The sequence below is a fragment of the Diuraphis noxia genome, unplaced genomic scaffold (assembly GCF_037042655.1).
Source record: "Diuraphis noxia isolate RWA-SAM2 unplaced genomic scaffold, SU_Dnox_SAM2 contig0002, whole genome shotgun sequence".
NCBI classification, from domain to species: Eukaryota; Metazoa; Arthropoda; class Insecta; order Hemiptera; family Aphididae; genus Diuraphis; species Diuraphis noxia.
The window spans coordinates 29634446-29656379 of record NW_028301712.1 but is presented as its reverse complement, the minus strand read 5'-3'; the positions used below and the strand labels follow the sequence as shown (position 1 = coordinate 29656379).

General features: G+C 27.4%; 2 protein-coding genes and 1 long non-coding RNA gene across 5 annotated transcripts; 1 reads left to right on the top strand and 2 right to left on the bottom strand.

Annotated features, from left to right (window-relative positions):
- Positions 1-78: 78 nt before the first annotated feature.
- On the bottom strand, positions 79-1582 carry Naxe (NAD(P)HX epimerase). Of its 3 annotated transcripts, XM_089219477.1 has the most exons (3): positions 1449-1582; positions 1312-1375; positions 79-1218 (listed from the first exon to the last, which is right to left on the bottom strand). In XM_089219477.1, the coding sequence occupies exon 3, from the start codon at positions 1166-1168 to the stop codon at positions 491-493; it is 678 nt and encodes a 225-aa protein (XP_089075603.1). In that variant the 5' UTR covers positions 1169-1218; positions 1312-1375; positions 1449-1582; the 3' UTR covers positions 79-490. The 3 variants fall into 3 exon arrangements, with proteins under 3 accessions (XP_089075603.1, XP_089075602.1, XP_015364640.1); XM_089219476.1 differs by having other exon boundaries at positions 79-1375; XM_015509154.2 differs by having other exon boundaries at positions 1312-1573.
- Positions 1583-1653: 71 nt separating this feature from the next.
- On the top strand, positions 1654-7282 carry LOC149058321 (uncharacterized). Its single transcript, XR_016190255.1, has 3 exons — positions 1654-1687; positions 5488-5599; positions 6806-7282. It is a non-coding gene; the product is annotated as an uncharacterized LOC149058321 (long non-coding RNA).
- Positions 5601-21207, bottom strand: LOC107162312 (angiotensin-converting enzyme). Its single transcript, XM_089219475.1, has 12 exons — positions 20804-21207; positions 17331-17562; positions 14041-14199; positions 13870-13969; positions 13593-13736; positions 13222-13413; positions 13034-13131; positions 12562-12856; positions 9314-9557; positions 8962-9204; positions 6180-6355; positions 5601-5928 (listed from the first exon to the last, which is right to left on the bottom strand). The coding sequence occupies exons 2-12, from the start codon at positions 17556-17558 to the stop codon at positions 5894-5896; spliced, it is 1914 nt and encodes a 637-aa protein (XP_089075601.1). The 5' UTR covers positions 17559-17562; positions 20804-21207; the 3' UTR covers positions 5601-5893.
- Between the last annotated feature and the right edge of the window lie 727 nt (positions 21208-21934).

The window sequence follows — 21934 nt, the reverse complement described above, 5'->3', positions numbered from 1 at the left end:
CAACGAGCGGATATCAACTAGATATCTATTTTGTTTAATAATTATTAATTTCTAGTTAAATAAAAACATCAAAGTATCTAAAATAATTAAGATTTAATTAAAAGATGACTGGCAAGGAATAAAATGCTCTTGAAACTTTTGAAGATCGTTGTGAATTAATTCAAATAGCATTTTTAAAACACAAATATCATGGTTTCGTGTTAGACAGGTTTTAGCGCTCTGAATACATTTATGTCAATGTGGAGAATAAAATAAAGGTTAGATGAATAATAGATTTTCTAAAAGTATGTAATGTTTCTAATATTGCATACTTAAATTCATTGCAAAAAGAAATAAGAATACATTTGTACTTAGATAATACATAAAATAAATTATATCTCTTATGTTTAAATTTATTTTTATTTAAAATTTTTCTAAATCATCACAAAATATATTTATATAAACTTAAACATATTTTTAAAATTAAATTATACATTACACACATTTGTTTTTATAATTTTACACAACATTCTGCACCAGGATAAACAGGCAATTCCAATTGGTATTTTTCTTCTAGTTCTTTGGGTACAAATCTTCCACCTAAATAGTGATATTTTCCTTTGAAACTTTTGGCACATTCTTTTGGGGCTGTCAACGAAATCAACAGCTCAGGATTAATTCCATCTTTATCAGGAACTCCTTCTATACTCCAACCGCTGGGCACATCTATGCTACAGATTGGTTTATCGACCGTTTTCAATGCATTCATGACAGGCAAGAATTTTGCTCGCACTGGTGGCTTGAAACTAAAACCAAACAACGCATCTACTATGAGGTCATATGTGGATATGTTGTCAGCTAGGGAATCAGATACGAGCACACCAGAAGTCTCGCACTGATGCACAAGATTACTGTACAAAAGCTTGTCAGTGCGCACAGGATAATACACTTCAGATAAGTAACCAAACAATTTCATATGTCTTGCACACACCAAACCATCACCACCATTGTTACCCGGTCCGCAGAGTACCAACACTCTTGGATGACTAATTGGTGGAAAGCATTTTTGTATAGCTGTTGCACAACTTAAGCCAGCCAGCTCCATTAATTGATCAACGCTAAATTTATATACATTGAACAATTCTTGATCAATGTTAATGGCCTCATCTTGTTTCAAATATTTTACCATCTTTAACTGCTGTACCGGCAAAATGTTTTTAGAAGTCAATTTCCTGAAAACTTTATAGACATTTAACATTTAAAGAATGATCTCGATTCACGTTAAAAATTGATTGTTAAAACCAAAGTCTAAAATAAAATTTGTGCTATCACTTGTCGTCTGTCGGTTCAAACAAACTAAACGCCTGGTGCCTAATTGAACTGCTTGGCTCTGCCACTGAATAGAAAAAAATGATTAGTAGATAGATGAATTAATAAAATTCTAGACTTGGTAACAGGTGACTCTGTACTTTTATTAAAAAATAAATTATTATAGGTGAATCGGCATATTTTGCACTCGGGCACTCTTGTGAAGTCGTGACACACTAATATGACTATATGAGTGATATGTACGAATGTACGATGTACTATTTTTTTATTGGAGATTAGATATTATAGTATTTTGTTATACCCTTATCACTTCTATATTTATCACAGAAAACAGAACACGCAGAAGGCAGAACAGGCAACAGCTGCTGCAGCCCTGCAGGTGAGTAATTTATTGTGTAATCAATTTATTTTCAAAAGCTTCACAATAAGTTAAGCCCGCTAGTGCCTAGTATTGAGTTTAAAAAAATGTTAATAAAATGTATATGAATATAATAGTATATACTATATCTTACAAAAATTATCAACTAAGCTATAATAACAGCTTGGACTGTAACCGAACTGGTTTTGGAACCCAAAAGCCCTTAACATGTTGGAAACCGGAACCGATTTTTAAAATATTTGAACTCCACGTTTTTAAATAAACAAAAATCTAGTATTGCAAAGATTAACAATTTTGTGTTTATCTCCATTGCCTGTGCTCAATATTTATTGACTATAAGAAGTGCTTTGAGAGGACGCTACGGCTACACGAACATTTGTTGTCTCCGTCATACAGGTGTCCTGTTTAACATGGAAAATATACGCTCGCAGCAGATTACGTTATTCTTATAATGCTTATTATCAGTTGGTTTAAAAATTAGAATGAACCAATCCATGATGAAACTTAACGGTAACGGTAAGTTCATTTCCGTGTTTGTATGTGGTATTTTTACGCTAGTTAAGTTTTTAAGTGATTTATGAGCATAATTACGACATGGGAATAATAAATGTTCTTAAGTTAATAAAATATTCTATTGACTCTTTTATCTAGAAAAAAAAAACAATAAAATGTACTAATATACTTACAATTAGTTCATACAAATCTAAAGTTACCGTTTTTCTATAAATATATTTTATTTTATTTAACCCTCGGGAGTCGGGATCATGGCGATAATTATTGGGAGTTAAAATGTTTTTATATACATAATATTTGTGTAGAGAGATTTAATTTTTTTCATATTTCTTTTAAGTTTTAAGTTTTATTTTTTGAAATTATTCAAGCATTATATGAAATTTTTTTAAAAATTAGAGTAGAAAAAATTCTAAGCATGTTAAAATATTTTATATATATAATTTTACTTTTCATTAATTATTTTTCTCTCCAGGAATACTGATATTTTGTGGCTTTACTAACTATTGTTAGTTCTTATTGTTGCAATGTTAGACGCGTATACGTCTCACGACGTTCAATGTTTGTACAAAAATAAAATAGGTAATATGTTATGTTATACGTCCTATACTTATAAGTTATATCGGTTATATATATATTATGTATTTTTTTAAGTTAATATTTCAAGTTCAGCCAGTACAGATACGTTTTAAATTTATAAATTTAAATAATAAATTTATATATATTTATATTTATATTATTTATTGATGTATATAGGTATTATTGGTATCATATCATATGTAGAATGGGGTAATGTAAGTTCCTACACGAGGTCTATAACAGGTAAAAAAAAAACATATATTAGTTCCTACCAGTCCCTAAAATTATGTGTAGTACGACACACTTTGTGTAGTACGAAATTTAAAAGATTGTTATTCACATTAAACCTTTATAATAAAGAATTTAAATTCTATAAAATTTTAAAACAACAATATTAATACAGGATATCAGTAAGTTCTTCGACCACAAAGAATAAAAAAAAAAAACTATAATAATTTACATACTAAATATAGGTAATTTAAATTTATTTTTATTTATTTACCGATATTATGTATTATTATTTTCATGCATTTTGTAAACTTAAAATGAATTTAATATAAAAAAAAAATTTTTTTTCAACAAAAATTCTATTTCACAAATTTTTTTAAATAACCTTTACATTTGTTAAATAGAAGCATAGGCGTGCGTAGACTTTTTTCGCAGGGGATGCCAATCACCGGGTTGCGGTGATATATCGTCGGATTCGAGATTATCCCAACTTCTATTATCAATGGAAATTTACTTGATAAAAATTTTTAAAAAATAAATAAAATACGTAGCCTGAACTGTCAAAAATTTCTAAACTGATTTCTGTTTATAAAAATGTAAAAAAAAAAAACAAGCTGACTCCGCAGACCGCAGGGGATGCCATGGCATACCCGGCATCCCCCCTGCGCACGCCTATGAATAGAAGTTCTACTTTATTTAGATAAAATTATTTATTGTAAATACATATTATTATTATTAATAATTGATAGGTACTATGTATAATTTAGATTGGACTGATTTGGGACTATGTGTGTAGTACGAAAATTTGGATATTTTAGGGACTGGATCCTACACAGAAAAAAATATTATCATATGTATTGTATTATGTAAGTTCCTACATAGAAAAAAATAGATAGGTACATATGTAAATTCCTACACTGCGTATATTATTATATATAAATATAATAAAATGTATAAGTTATCAATCTAATATTAGTTATATTATATGCTATTGGCATCAGGGGCGAACGCAGGAAAAAATTTCGGGGAGGGTTTTGAAAAAATTTAAAGTAGGTATTCATAAATATCATATTATTCATACTGTATGTCTGTATTACACTTTTCTATATTTTATTTTAGTCACTTATACTATATACATAAATACATAATACATATATAATATACATATTACATGATAATATAATATCATAGATAATAATTAATAACTAATTATTACAATTTGTACTTTGTAGGTTAGTGTAGGTTAGTTGTAGGAATTTCCGGTAGACGGCAATTTCAGGTGATTGCAGAACAGGTCCCAGTATGTCGAATAAATCGCTGGATAGATGATTGCGATTTCTTGCATCGAGGTATGCAAGACATTCCGTGAGAATGTATTTTATTGTTAGTTCGACCCCGCACGTCATACACAAAGGGGGTAATTTATAATTATAAGTGTTCAATGTATAATTTATCGATAAACTATCGTTATAATCTATATTCATAGGTTCTATACTTTTATAATTTTATAGGCTTACCATGCATATAGCGATTGGAATTAGTGTGGTCATATCATTTCATCGCTAACTTCACACAATTATATTTTTCTAGATACATTTTAATATCATCAATTTGATAACTGATTATACATAGGTACCTAGTTATAATATTATAAAAATTTAGTATATATTTTTTTTCTTTCTATTAAAATGTATGAAAATAAAATGCATAATAAAACTTTTACTACTATATAAAATATAGTATATTTTTTGTATATGTACTTGGCTTCCACCGTGTAGGAACCGGTGCAAACCATTTGCGCCCATCACACCTTTTTTATAACCCACTTGCGCCCGAAATCATAACCCATTTGCGCCCGAAATATTTTTAATAAAAATGTGTTAAACCCGTCCGACGTTGCCAAACTGTATTCTGGAATACAAGCAATACTACTTATTAGTTAATACCTTATTAAGTTAAAACTATTGTACATATTATATTTCCCATTTTAACTTTTTTTAATTTTTATGTTACACTCTTATCGATATCATCGAATTTTTTATTATGACGTGTGAAAAAAACAACAGTATTAATTTTTATAATAATTGCATGTACTTAACCATATTATATTGTATTTTAATATCATTTTATGTGAGATGAATTATGACTACAGTAAATCAAACTTAGTGTGAATTAATTAAGTGTTGTTTAACTTAGAATTCTTAAATTTAATGTTAGTTATTGTTATATTGACTATTTTTTTAAACCCAAAATGTTGAAAAAATTATAAAATTTAAATTATATTATTAAAGACAATTATAATTATCAAAGTACTAATAATTGTCTAAATAATAGATTATAATATAATCTACTAATCTGCTTAATTTAAGTATTTATCAAGATAAATATATAATCTATAACAATAAGAATCACAACGGCAACGCTGCATACAAAATGGGCGCATATGTAGGTACATGTGTTAATAAGATATTATACATTTTTAGGTACCTACATACATGTTGAATGGTGCGCAAAACGGGGCTCAATGCTTTAGGGCACTGGCTTTTCGTTGACCCACCCTATAACCAATTAAGAATAAAAATAAACTACGCAGTGGTAAAGTACATACTAATTATTCTTTTTTTTTTTAATAAATAATGAATCACAATAAAACATTGATGTTGAGTAAAATTTAAATTATTTATAAAGTTATATTCATAACTTATAATATATTAATAAATTAATGAAATAGTAATGTACACATTAAAAATGTAGGTACTGAAACATAAAAATCTAGTATAACTAACATATCGAATAATTCATGAACGAATAATTATTACTATAATAGTTATATGATTATAATACTGTCAATCACTAATAAAAAGAGTACCTAATTATAATAAATCAAAATTAAGGTTGACTTGTTTCACCCTTCTTTAAGCAAACTGAAAAAAATAACAAAAGTTATTATAAAAAATGAATTTCTAAATTTTTGATGTATATAATATAATACTATATTAATACTAGATACATATTACATATTGATTAAAATAATATTTAAGGAAGAAAAATATTAAAATATAATCAATAATAGTATAATAGTGTTCTTTTTTTTTTTTTAATCAAATATACATCTTTGATAAATCTAATTGACACCTTTGAATGTATTATATATTATTATGTGAATGATAATTACTTTTTTTATTTGTTTCCCAGCCTAGATGTTCGCCAGTTCTTTTATTTTCATTTTGAAGCCATTCGTACAAAGGGCTGAAATAGTTCAACAAAGGTCCAGCGTCCATTTCTCTTTGTCCCGTTAGTAATTCCATAGCGTCAAACCACGGTTTCGACGATCCTAATTTCAGCATTTCTCTAAAATAATATAAAAACAATTTAATTAAGTTATATTGTGCATACCTCCATGAGTTCTTCAAATTACAAATCAAAATGTTTCTAAACAATAATTCCATGATTCGAATGCTGTTTTTTTCAAATTTTGTCACGTAATATCATATTGCCATCCATAACGATTCTATAGAAATTCTATCTGTATATAGGAACAGGTATCCCGCGAGGATTTGCCCATTGCGATATTTCACGAAATAATGGAGATATCACAGTTCGGGTTTTATAAGATTCACAGGGATAAAAACTACAATTATTTCATTTTTAATTTATTACAAAACATTTTTTTTATTTAATTATTTCCAAAAAATTAAAGATATTCATTTTGTAGAATTTATTTTTCTGAAAATATTGACGATATTAAAACATTACAATTGAATATTTCAATTAATTTTATGATTTTTAATATTTTTCTAGTTTTGAAGAAATAAAATATCATTACAATTTGATAAATCTAATTGGAAATATAATTGGTCAACTTCAAAAAATACCTGGAGAAAATGGAAATAAAATAAAAATAAAAATTGATCAACTTAACAAAAAAATCAAGGGCTCATCACTTTGAAAACGTAGCTAAAGTTTTGAATGGAAATAATGAAGTTCAACTTATAGACAATTTTTCACCAGCTCTGATTACTGATTTGCAAAATGCTCTCGTGACTTCAGTTGACGTCAAACGTTCAATTAGCACGTATAAAAACATATTAACAGACCGTCGCGTCGTACAAATATGACACCAGAACACATAGAGCAAAATATAGTTGTTAACTGTTTTTAAGAATTTTCATAATTAAAAATACCTTGTTGTTATTAATATAATTTAATCAATTTTTTTTAACATGTATTATTTTGCTTATTTTTTGCATATTATTTTTTATCATATACTTATTTATATCAGCTATTTTTGTATTATTATTTTGCATATAAATGAATATTTTTATTTCAAGAGAATATATTAATAAAAAAACATAGTTTTCGCATATTTTACTATGATTTTTTAAGAATATTGCAAGAATATTTTCAACTTTTTAGAGAATATTATAACATCTTATTTTGACTATTTTAAAAGAATATAATTCCGGCCCCTAATTATAACTGTTAGGAACACGGAAAGTATTGGAATGCGAGTATGGGAATGTGCGCGGCGAGGTGGGTCACAATGGGTCACATGTTTGATAACATTACGGTGTTAAATAATTCGCAATTTTTCTCGAAACTAAAAAAAAATTAAAAATCAGGAAATTAATGAAAATAAAATTTTGAAACGTCAATATTTTCAGAAAAATAAACTCTACAAAATTGTTATGGTCAATTTTTTTGGAAATAATTAAATAAAAAAATATATTTTTTAACTTTTTTACCAAAACATTAAAATATGAAATAATTGTAATTCTTATCTCTGTGAGCCATATTACAAAACCAGAATTTCGATATCATCATGGAGATATTGCAATGGGTAAATCATCCTCACGGGGACACCCTGTAAAATATAACTTGTCCTGGATGATTCACTATCGCCTAGCCATAACCGCTAAAACGTACCTATAAACTTTAGACAGCAGTTTTGTTTCATGGTGCAGACCAGTGATGCGCAACCTGGGGGTTGCGAAATTTTATTAAGGCCCAGGTAGTCACCACTCACCAATAATTTTACACCAAATTAAAAAGTAAATTTATATTATACACTTACATAATGTTGGTAGGAAAGGGGGTCGTATTATCAAAATAAATCATTTTGGGGGAGTCGTGGATCAAAAAAGATTGCGCACCACTGGTGTAGACAACCTCTAATAAAGGATTTTTCAAAATTCGAGCCCTACAGGGATTAAAAGGGTTAATTAATATAATAAAGAAAAAATTGTTCATTTGATTAGTTTAATCTCTGAAACTATATTTAACTGATTTTAAAATTTTTTTTACCATCAGAAGGCTTAACAATCCCACGAATCTATTATAGGCTATACATTTTATCGTGATAAGTTAATAATTAATAATTAATACAAATAATAATTATAATAAAAATATTAAATAATTGTTTGTGTTTTATATGATTGATATTCCTTATAGTGTTATACAATTTAGTATGATAGAATAAGAAATTAGCTATTTGTTATTAGGTACCAATTTTAAAAACTGTTTCACCTTTACTTATGATTGAATATATACTTTTAGTTCTGCAGTATTTTAAATGACTGTGTTAAAAATATTTTATGGAGATAAAGATTGGGTAAATCACGGAAATTTGTCACGGGAAGTTTTGATCATGACTATCCGGGTATAATTGGTGAGTTGACCACAAATTTTGAATCATGTTGAGTTGGTATTTTTAACCTAACGGGGGTACCCAACTAAGTGCACGGGGATTTGCAAGTGTAAATTATATGTATCTGGTATATTATATTAGATATATTTTAGATTAAAAACAACGAATATTTTATTCGTTATCGTTTAGGATCTAAATTCTTAACCAATTGAATGATTTTTTGTTTTAAATATTAAAACTGTTAGATTTAATGTGTTAAAAAATATGTAAATCATAACATTATATAATAGGTATATTTAAATTATCTCACTTGAAAGCGTTTCCGGCATTTGTGCTTTGATAAATGTCACATTCGTGTAACGGTTTGCTTGTAGGATTTTTCGGATCAAATTGACCAGCTTTCTCGCACAATGCTTGATGGAATTGAAACTGTACGATGAAACTCACAAAGTATCTAATGTAAGGCACGCTTCCAACGATGTGGTACTTGGAACCAGGATCAAAATCGTTTTCAGTTCTGGTCACAGGTGGCTCGATTCCTTGATAAGAATATCTAAAACGGACATTATAATCTTTATATACTTATATACAATGGACGGTATGTATGTATTTAAATACAATTTATGAACGTCTCAAAAATATTAAACATATGGTCTAATCACTTAAGTTTCCACCAATCGCAATTGTATTGATCTTCCGTCGTTATACCTTTGAACACGTTCCACCTCCATAGATCCATTAAATATCCGAAAGGTAAAAACACTATTTTATCTAATCCAATTTTGTACAGATAATTTATATCAGCTTCGTACGTGCGGCTCGTCTTAGGCAATAGACCAATCTTATGCAAATGCTTTGGCGTGGATACAGACAAAGCAATTGTATCTCCGATTGCTTCATGAAAACCTGTTTAGACGAGCAATAAACTGTAATAGCTACAAATAAGTAGGTACCTAACTTTTTGGTAAACAATTAAAATAAAGATCAAAAATTACTACTAATTTTTCGCCAAAATATATTATTATTACTTATCATACACATCACCTATATTGCCACACAGGCTAAAACTTAAAAATATAGATGCAGTACAGTGAACACGAAATCAAATAAAGTTAATTATAACTTTCTTAAAGAAATTAAATATTGATCAAAAATATGCTAACCAGTGGTGACGAAATAAATGAAAAACATTTGGGGGCACTCAATACTCATACTATTTTCCCCCTCCCAAAAGAAATAAAAATAATTTATGTAAAACATAAATAGAAAAAAAAATGAATATTTAAATTAAACTTAAATTTATATTAAATATTAATCTCCTAATGAATAAAAAATATTTAATATTGAAGTTTCAAGTAGGTTAATAAAGTTATTTGATTATTTTATTACATAACTGATATTTACTGTTTCATAAAAATTAATCTAAATATGTTATAGAATCAAGAAAGTGTTTAAAATTCATTAATTTCTGTTTCACCTACAACGTATTATTACTTTTTGTCAACAGTTTTTTTTTAAATTACAGAATTGGTAATTAACCCTAGTACTTCAGAATGTATGCTTATGATGTGTTAATGTATATCACATAATTCCCATGTGTATTAGGTATTTCCAGAAATGCTATGATATCGCAATTTTAAACTGTCTGCTTTTTGTATCTATAATGACCAAGGATGTGCTGAAGTCAGAGCATTGAATGAACACTATTATGCAGCTACGATTCACAAAAGAAAAAAAGTCTGTCATTCTTGTTTACATATTAATTTTATATAAACACACTATATTTGAATATAGTTTTTAAAATTATGTATATTATGTATTTAAATAAAATAATATATTCAGCTGAGAGCTGTTCATTAAAAAAAAGTGTTGAGCACTGACCGTTAAGGTTATGATAATTTATAAGCCGAATTTGTGTTGTCAAATATTTCTTAATGCTATATGCTATATATATATATATATAAACAAAATTAAATACTTATGCATGAAAAAAAGAAAATTGTACTTGATATTTAGGTTACCTATACATTTTCGAATTTCTAAATATTATATAACAATATAACATCATAAATGTACGATTTAACCTTATCAGAAATATTTTATTTTGGTTTAATTTTTCTAGAGACTCAATTAGTTTTATCTAAATAGATTATTATCTCATTACGTCTTACAGAACAATATCGTTGATGTGCTAAACAACATTTTTAAACTATAAAAAGTTTTCTTAACGATATAATCAGTGTCCGTTACTGTATATAAATATATAATCACACGTGCTTGTTAATGGTTTAAATAAAAATAAAGCGGGTAAGTGGATGTCGCTCTGCTGTACATTAGGTGGTGGGGTGGACCTTGGACCTCTGACTAGGGTAGGTTAGATTTGAATGCAATGATAGGTATCATTGTATACGAAAAGTCGAAAAACGATTCTGAACGGAGATGATTTGTCAGTCTAGGATATATTATATTTAAATATTATCATATATTCTATTTTGAAACAAATATTTTATTTTTCAATTAGGACGCATTTTGCATAAGGCATGGTTAATCAATTTTTCCAAAAACATTGCATGTAGTTATCATAATTCATAATAACTTATATTATCATAGATATACCTGATTTCATAAAAATTTAAAACTCAAACACTCAAAACATTTTTCCTATAATGACGCTTTGAGCTTTCTCTATAGCTACTTGAAGAAAAACTTATGGAAAGCTTAGCTTGTATTTTTAATCCTTAGTTATAAACACAAACATTTTTATGATTTTTCAACATTAAAATTAAAATGTTCGCGTTTTCGACATATTTCGTAAAAATTTGAACTATAAACGCTTGTAAAAAAAAAATTATGATTAACGATTTTCAAGTTTTTTTGGTCATCTTAAATTTTTTTACCGACACTTCAAAAATAATTCTCATACAAATCGAAAATTTCAGTGGTCTGTAAATATCTCAAAAAAAATCAAAAAATTTTGAAAATTAAACTGTATATATAGATAACACTAACATAAACATTTGGTGAAAATTTCAAGTATTTACAGTTATTAGTTTTTGAGTTACAACCATATAAAAAAATCGATTTGGTCGAAAACTGGTTTTGCTTAAAAATTCCAGTTTTACAGTCATTTTTTTTTGTTTTTCTCGATTTTTTTTAAAACTGTTGGAAAATGTTTACTTTTGACATCTATAATGCTCCAAGGATATTCACTTTTACATCGGAAACCACCCCCAAAGTTTGAAATTGAAGCATTATTTCGACAAGTTATGCTGTACACAGACACAAAAAAACAAAAAAAAAAAAACTCATCATTGTAAAATCAATACATTCATCATTTCGTTCAGAATCTAAAAAGATATAGGTTTGAAGAGTGAACTAAATTATAATTTATTCAATATACCTATATGTATTGCTGCTGAGAATGCTTTTTATTATTGATGACAACAGTAATTGTAATTTGATGTTATATCAACAAAAAGTCCGATATTAATACTAAATAAATTAATTGATGCATGTGTAATGGACTTTTACTAACATATAGTTTTTTAAGAGTAAACTATATAGGAATAAAAAATGTTGGTTATAGTGTATACTATTAAAAAAAACATCAAGTATTATTTAATGTGTATCATTTTGTTCTGCAAGAGGTAAGACACACAAACATTTATGAATGTTCTGAAAAAAAATTTTATTTAAAAGCTTTTAACGTTTATTTCTTTTTTAGGGTTGTCAGTTATGACTGTTTAAATTTTTGATAACTTTTAACTGGTACATGTATATAATGACGTATAATACTTTAACATTACAAATTACTTTACCAAACAATAGTAGTATACTATAAATTACAATACCTACTCCGTACTCGTATTTTGTTAAATTAATTGATTTTAATATATAACAAAGTAGGTACCTTCGTTAGCTCCTTCGCGGTATATGAACGGTTGGTCTTTGTATTGTAGGAAATATTGGATGTGTCCCATCTCGTGGTGGGCAGTTATAAAATCCATAAAATTTACCGATGTGCATTGTTTAATTCTAAAGTCATTAGAATCATAAAAGTCCCAAGCTGATGCATGGCATACCAAATCACGACCATTTGGTTTCTCCAAAATAGATTTATCCCAGAAAGTTTGGGGCATTGCGCTCAAGTTTAACGATGTGAAAAACTCTTCGGCCACTTTAAACATTTTTTTCGGAGTGTAGTTCTGAAATCGAAGACAAATTACGATTTTATTTTTGGTTGTGTTTATAAAATTTGGTCAGTATATATTATTTGAGTCAAACGCTGACGAGGGTGGGAGGATGGTGGCATAAGATGTAATTTTCCTTAAAAAAAAAATGATTTTATTTATTAATTAATAAATTTAAAACGATTCTATTACCTGATTTATCATGGCTGAGGTGGGGTTTACATCGTCAATGGTTGGATAGGGTCGAGTAAAATCATCCAAACGTTCCCACGACTGCGCCCACATATCACCTAATAAACATATACAACAAAATATGTCATAGACACCATAACGCAAAAACTAGTACATAATACGGTTAGCGGTCGTTAATTCAAATTTACCGAGCAGATGTGCTGGTATAGGTCCTCTTCTCGTGACCACCGAATCACCGTATAACTCCCTAAGCTTTCTGCGTACGTAGGCGTGTATTTGTAAGTATAGAGGTTTGATCTGATTCCATATACGTTCCATTCGCGGCCGAAAGTCGTCGACGTCATATCCTCGAATCCAAAATTCTGCAGCATCTGTATAATCTATAAAACGCGGCGATATTTTAATACATAAATCATACAATGTTAATGATATGTATTGGTGGCCATGAACGCATTTTTCAAATGGAAAAAATCCAATAAAATTGGGAAAATGAAACGATAAGATATAACGTATACAGATTTTTACGCTGTGTCGTTATACTTTCACAATATTACTCAACTGTTTAATCTGGCCGCTTCGTTGGACAGTCTTACGTATTCCGCATACATAGGTCGAACTTTTTTTCCCGTGGCTTCTCTCCACTGTACCCACACATGTTTCAGCTCATTAACATCAGTGCTTTTATCCAATACGTCATTTATATCTTGAAATAAAGAAAGAAAATAATAACACTAACCTATTACTGATTAACTTAACTCTATTTCGTTTGTTCGCATATACGTTATATATGACTAATTTTAATATAAATAATAAATGGTTGGTGCTTATGTATGTACCTGGTTCCAAACTCAAAGAGCGATTTGAATTGTTGTCTCCGTATTCAGGAATGGTTGCTCTGCCGTACAAACTTTCCATGGTCGAAACGATTTCATCTAACTATTACAAAGACTCATAATTTACAAGCATTTAATTTTTTTTTATCAAAACTCAAAAGTTTGTGTGCATACCTTTTTCAATTTGCCTTCGGGTAAAGCGTCTGTTCCTAGAACTGACATTAATTTGAACTGTCTTTTGATATCTAAATTTTTGTATGTTGACCATGGATATTTAACAGTTTCTTCCCACATAGACTTTAAGAAATTGCTAAATTCCAAGTTAATGGCAAGCTATTAAAATAGAATAATTGCTTTTTTAGATAAGTCTGTTGTCTGTATAACGATATCAGTTTTACAATATATAGTTTCCTAATTTAACACTATGCTTAATTGCTATAATAATAATATACATCTTGGTAAAAAAAAAAAAAAAACAATATAATATTTGTTTTAAGAATTTAAGATTTTAAAGGTTATATTTTATATCTGTACTTTACAATATATACAATATATGATTTACAATATGTATAATATTATATTATTTTTGGTTATTTATTTGATTTAAAAAAAAAAAAAAAAAAACAAATATGTAAACAGACAGTTATAAAATATGTTCGATATAATAATTATATTACATATTATACGAATCACTGTATTAAAATTGCCTATACATGACGCCTTTATAGATAGGAAAAAAACGAAAAAAATCCGTTTGTTTATTATTGTAATTTTTTTTTTGATAAACGTAATATTTTTTAGTTTAAAATTGATAGTAATAAATTACTAGTCTTTTTTGTGTGGAATTTGAGATAATATAGTTATAGTGACGAAAAGTAGAATTATTATTTGGTCAAGCATATTATAATTATTATGGTTTGAGAAATTGTAAAATTTACCCCGACGAGTAATATCGGCTGCATTTTAATGTCTAAGACGGATTGACAGAGTACAGAAGTATCTTAACACACAGGGGATAAACAATAGTGAAGGAATAGCATATTATAATGATAGATGAGTAGTAGTGGATAGTGATGATTTAAGCGAACGGCTTGAATGGCCTATATAATACAAATCAACGAAAAAGTATATCTTTTATTTTTCTTGCGTTGTATGGTACATAATACCTATAATTTTATATATTTTAAATGTCTACTTAAACCGCATATATAATTAATAAAAAAAAAATCACTGGTGCCTATATATTTTGTTATATACATAATATATTTATATATTAAATTAACGAATCGCATACTAATTATTATAATTATTATCTATGATTATTGGTGGTATTTTATATATAAGATTTCAATTAACTTTTAGTAAAAACATTAAAATGATAACTTCGCGTCTGTGGAATTCAGATAAAATATTAGATAATGTGATAAAGGTGTTCACGGTGGTCACGGAAACAATAATTTTGATAAAAGCATTTGAGTACTTATATTTAATTGATTTTAAACTAGTTATTTCATTCATATAGGTTAATATTATTATAGACATTATTCTTAAATTAAATATTTATAATTAAAATAAACGAATGAAAATGAAAATAAAACCATAATATCATAGTATATGTATAATAAAATTGTATAATAAATAATAGAATATATAAATAGAATATAAAAAGTTTAACTAAAATACAGCAATATATTTTAATATCATAAAAAGGAAGGCCAATTAGTAGTAATAATAATAATATATTCTACACATATTAAATAGCAAGAATATTATGAATATAAATTGTTGTTTATTATAGGTACTTATAATAATTATAGAACGATAACATAATATTATAAATGATACCTAATGTATATAAATAATATAATAAAATGCTCGATTGGATAAAGTCAAGTTAATATTAAGTGTCAGATATTATAATATCTTAAAGTTGAAATAGTAACAAATTAAGGTTCAAATACATTATATAATTTTTAGTGTACGATTTATCATAAATGTTTATCTGCCAGACACTATGTATAGTCTACATTCTTGTATTTATTTTTACAATTTTATTCTATTATTTTGAGTTATCCGTGTACTTGACTGAGGAATGATATTATAATATCGCGGGGACATTTAATAAAAGTACATATACATATATTATGTTTAAAAAATAAAAACAAATAATATTTTAAGCACTGCGTCACGTACATGTCTGCTAAAATGGTAGGTTTGACATAAAATTACATTTTATTAAAACATAACTCATACTGTAATAACTTGACTCGCGATTAAAAATTAATTTAATAATAAATTTTCACGTTGACAATGCCCGCTAACAATACGTGAATGTAATTCAATGGATGTGTTAGTATTTAAAAGTATTATACTTTCTGACTTTTGATCCGATTAAAAATTAATCCATTTGTATCGGAGAGAACATTAAGAGTTTGACAGTCATTTATTTTACACGCCGTTTTTAGTAAAAACTTTAAAAGCTTAACAATAAACTCAGGTGTCTAAAACTCTAAAGAGATTTTTACTGTGTCAATTATACAACCCATTATACTATTACTATCCTCTCTCGGCTCTCACTAAAATTATTAACATAAATCGTAAAATGTCGACAATCAACATCATAACGATAATGTATTTACGTTGTATACAACATTTTGATCAACATAATCGGTTTGTAATAATTATTATAGCACTTTTAGACGTAGTAAATTTAAATCGATTGTTGATTTCATATGTTTATTATTCGATATATAAGACTTTTTCCAAATAACTTATTCCACCAATTTTAAAAATTTAAAAGCATACAATTTTTTAATACCCTGCAGGTATGGACATATAGAGCATCTGAGATATACGTATAAACCTAAACCCTATATTTCTTGTCTATCTATAGTCACAAATTAAGACCGAATCAAGGGTACATTCAAACTTTTCTGCACGTATTAACCAATAAACAAGTTGGAAGAACAATCTCTTCACAAAAATAAACGAAAATCGACAAAGTATTTTCTTAGTATCATATTACATAAACTTTATAATTAAGACCTACACTATCCTACATTTTTAATTTACGTACAAATTATAATATTATTGATCGTACAACTAATATTACCTACCTAATAATAACAGTGGCGTAGCCAGGGGGGGGTTTTGGGTGTTATAACCCTCTCCCTCAGCCGTATTTATATCAAAAATATAATGTTTATAATATAGGAATACAATCATTTAGTCGTGGTAAAATGTATTCTGTTATTAACCCCCCCCCCCCCCCCCTAAAAAAAATCCTGGCTACGCCACTGAATAATAATGCATGTTTGACGTATTATTAATCATTGACAAAACTTAAGTTTCAATTTTCAGGTTACGACTATGGCAAACGTTACGATAATGTGTAATATAAAAGATACTATGCAGTTAACGTGGTGAAATTTTTATCAAATTGAATAATCATATAATATTGGTACCTTTTTTTCAGCATTCTCGTTAGTCAAGTTTGTTAACCAATTCCAATTGGCGTGTATAACTCGGTTTGTCCACTGAGTCAGTTCGTGATTGGCTTTTTCCAAATATTTAGAAGCTTCGATTTCAGAGCAGCGAGAATATTTTTTTATTCCAGCAGATAGGACTGGTTGCCAAATGACCGTACCCGATAGACATAGTATGACACACAAATGATATAATTTCATTGCCATTTTGCTATAACATAATATTACCATAAACATAACAACAAACATATAGAATTACCTTGAAATTAATTGAACAAAATATAATAATACTAAACATTATAATCATAAACTTGAATTTTCGAAAAATTGTAATAAACCTTATCAACGTTTTTATCTACTTGGTTAAAGAAAGTCAAAAAATTGTGTGATTTATTTACTTGACCTAAGTTTATTGACATACATAAATATTTAAATTTATTTATAAATCACAGAAATGAATTAGCCATATCTAAAAATATGGCATGGTCGAATTAACATATAATTGAATGTTTTATTTTAAATAATAGCACATTATATACGAACATTTCAATTTTTTAGTATTGTATCAAATAATTAATTACATATTTATGATGACAGCTCACATATTATACAGATTACAGAACAATAAATCACCTTTAATCCTCCTACAGCAGTAGGAAACATTGAGTGGGCCTGATGTATAATATGATTATAAGATATAAAATTTAATCCAAACAATTAATTATTTAACGAATAATATAAAAAATATGCAGTTTAAATAGTTCAGTATAGAGTTAACGAAAATGGCATATAAACACCATATAGATGCTAGGTATACTTATATATGCAGTGATGGTTGTGAACTTTTTTTACACAACAAATGTGACAAATATATAATTACATAGATATATAGGTTTGATGTTTAATGCCAAGGTTTGTAAATTATTTATGTTTTGCCACGAGTAATTATTTATGGAAAACAGGATTAAATTTCTGCGATTTTGTTATTTTACAGCCTTGTTGGGTCTGGTCAATTTAATATAATATAGAGAAAACGAGTTTTATTTATATTTCGATTTAAACAATGTCTGTACGTTGTACAGACATTTTAGTTAAGTCATTCAACCTTGCCAAGTTGTTGAAAAAACTTTGACCCAATATAATTATATTATAACTATACGATTAAAAATAAATCTTACTGTTTTTCGCGTGATTGAGCATAAATAATCGTTTTAATTTACAAAAACCAATATTGAACTGGTCGAACCATTGTGATTTGTATACATAATATTATATTTATCAATACAGTGCATTATATTTGATATATTTGAATTACAATTATATTAATATAGTTTAATTAATATTATATTAATATTTTCGACCTGTATACCAGTGTATTATTATTTATTTTATATCCACTTAATATTTCATCATTACCAAGCCGATCATTTAACTCTTTTGATGTTTATATAGGTATACAGATACTTACGCATGCTCTTATATTTTTAATAAAACTATATTCTATATAATACATATGTCATATATAAATTTAATATTATATATTGCGTCGTGCACCTTGTCCGTGGATCTTGGTTTCAAGTTGCAATATTAAACAATTTTAAATATATACCAGAAACATATTCAAAATTCTTTTTGAAACTTATTTAAAAATAATAAACATAAATATTCAATTTTCAAAATAATAGATATATACCAACACTTAAAAAAATGATGACAACATAATTTTCATGGTGATCTATTAAAATGAATTTGTTCTTTAGCTGTAAGAAATTATTAATTTGAATGTAGGTACTATCATTGATCACCAATGTCATAGGTTAATATTAAGAAAAAATTTCATTTACAATTTAGCATGCATCTGATATGTGAACATGTATCGTAATAATTGCTAAGAAAATATACCAACTAAACATAATATATGATATACCTCGATATATCTCGCATAATTCATGGTCCTATGTGTAATTTTGATAAGATGATTAAATTATTGCATGGAAATATGAAATCGATAATTTTTTTTTTTTATTGATTTCACACTACTGTATGCTTTATAATATTTTATGTATGATGAATGATGATCTATATTATTTAGCTTATTAGTTTTGACCACTAAAAATATATGCAATCTAATATAAGAGCATTTCACAAGTTATGATATGTATTTAATAACACGATTTTATACATGTAATACATTTCTAAATTAATAAAAGAGATGTACCTATATGGCTATATATTATCATTATTATGCGATTAAATTGCACAATGTTCTTCATCACATGTTTAGATAAATTATTTGTATATCTATTGCGTAATAGACATTCTTCTATAAAAAAGCCTACTTTTTGTTAGTATATTATATTTATAACTAATATACCTATATTCTTGGAAATAAGAAATGTATAGGTTTTTAGATTTAAAGAATTAAAACATTTTAATAAGATATAGGTACCGTCTATAGTTTTTGAACTATAATATTTGTATACTAAAAGTTCTAAAAAAAAAAAAAGGTAGGTACCTAATGTATCATATGTGTTAAATAAATTAATATATAATCGTAATAAAATAGTTAAATTTTACTTAACAAGATGGCTTTATTTATTATTATTTTACTTTAGCAATTATTATATAATATTATATTAACGGGTATACTTTATAACCTGTGGATAATTGTTATATAGGTTTATGATTTGTCTATATAATTCAAATAATATTACTGAGTTTAGAGTAATGTATAGTATGCATAGTATACCTGACAAGAACCTTATATGCAACCAAATTAACAGAAAAGTATAATTTATTTTATTTTAATACGAATTTATCTCACCTTATATTCAACAATTCAACACATACACTCACATATATATAGGGTACCTAGTTATTTTATTTGAAGACAAATAATATCAGTTATGATGTACAAAATAATGTGAACTATCATAATGCGTATATTAGATAGTATTGCATATTATTAGGTAGTTTTTATTTCATAAAACATGCCAAATTGACCAATTGATGACTTAAATTAGAAACCTTTTGAAAAACACCAAAAACTTGAATTCAAGTAGTGTGTAGACTATGGAACTTAATTGTAGCATTTACCTATAGTTATTTGACCATAGTTACATACAACTTTTAAAATAATTTTATAGAGACTTCAAATAAACCAGAATTAGGTAGTAAAAACTTGAGCTGAATAACGTACTTTATAATATTGTGTATTTGTCTGTATCAAGTTAATAAATTTAAAAATAATCAATAACTTATGTAATTAGTAATATATTTTATATGATATACGGAATACGGATGATAATGTACCTATAATACTTGTATACAAATTGTTCTGATTTTACTGATTGGGCGAACATTAAATATTATACCTATACACGGCATTATTATGCTACACGCGATTGTAACATATTCATCTTCTAAGTAAATACTGGTAATCGATCACTAACCTGCAGAGCGCATTAATCGCGAAGTCCGTACTGTTGGTGGTGACGGTTGTCGCAGAATCGTCGTGTCCGCGCGGTCGAGGCGACCTCAGTGGCGGCGAAATCGAGTCTTGTCGGTGCGTGCGCCTTCGTCAGCGTCGCAAGTACGAGTGGCCACTGTAATTATAATGGTTCCTTCACTTTACGTCATCGCTGGAATTGAATATAAAATCGAAGCAAATTTGAATCGCAGCAGAATCGGCATGCGAGTTTGCACGCCACGGAGTTGCAGGTATAACACTGAATGGTAAAATGTAACACTGCAGCAGATGCAGAATAGGTAGGCCCAATTTCCGATGATGAAGACTGCGACGACCACGACGACGACGATGATGATGATGATGATGATGAAAATAATAATAAATATAACATTTTTATTCGGTAGCTATTTTTGACTATAATAGTTATAAAAATACGGGTGAAGTATACGTAATACCTGTAGTATAGTATCTAGTAGTATATATTATATAAAAGGAGGGAGAGAATAAAACGTACGTCTTGTGTTGGGCATACATTTTTGACGCGTTATTTACGATATAATATTATATAACATTATATATTATTCTAATGTAAGAGGGGGAACGGAAGAGGAAAAAAAAATAACAACAATATAAATAAGTAATATCATGCCATTCGAACACTCCGTGGCACATTTTAATTATAAAATATATAAAGTCCAGTGTTTATTGTTTTCTTTGCACTGTCAATAAGTGGATCCTATAAAAACGACATTGAAATAACATCATTCGATTGTCATGGCCAATATATATTCTAAACTAAGACCAAACGCATTCCAAATCGAATAACAAATTATTTTTATTATTATAAACTCGAGTATACGAAGTATGTACATAGGTAAACCCACACATCGTATGTTATTGTAAGTATACGTACACATTTAATTAATGATTGTATAATTTTAATTTTAATGTATTTTTCTTGCGTTCAATTGGTTTAAACAGAATGTATTTGGATGACTGTACATTACGTATGATGGAGAGAAGCTATGGAATGAATAGCGATTTCTGAATATCCTCCATAGCAGAACTACCTACCGTAAATCTACAGAAAATATCAATTATTAACTTCATACCT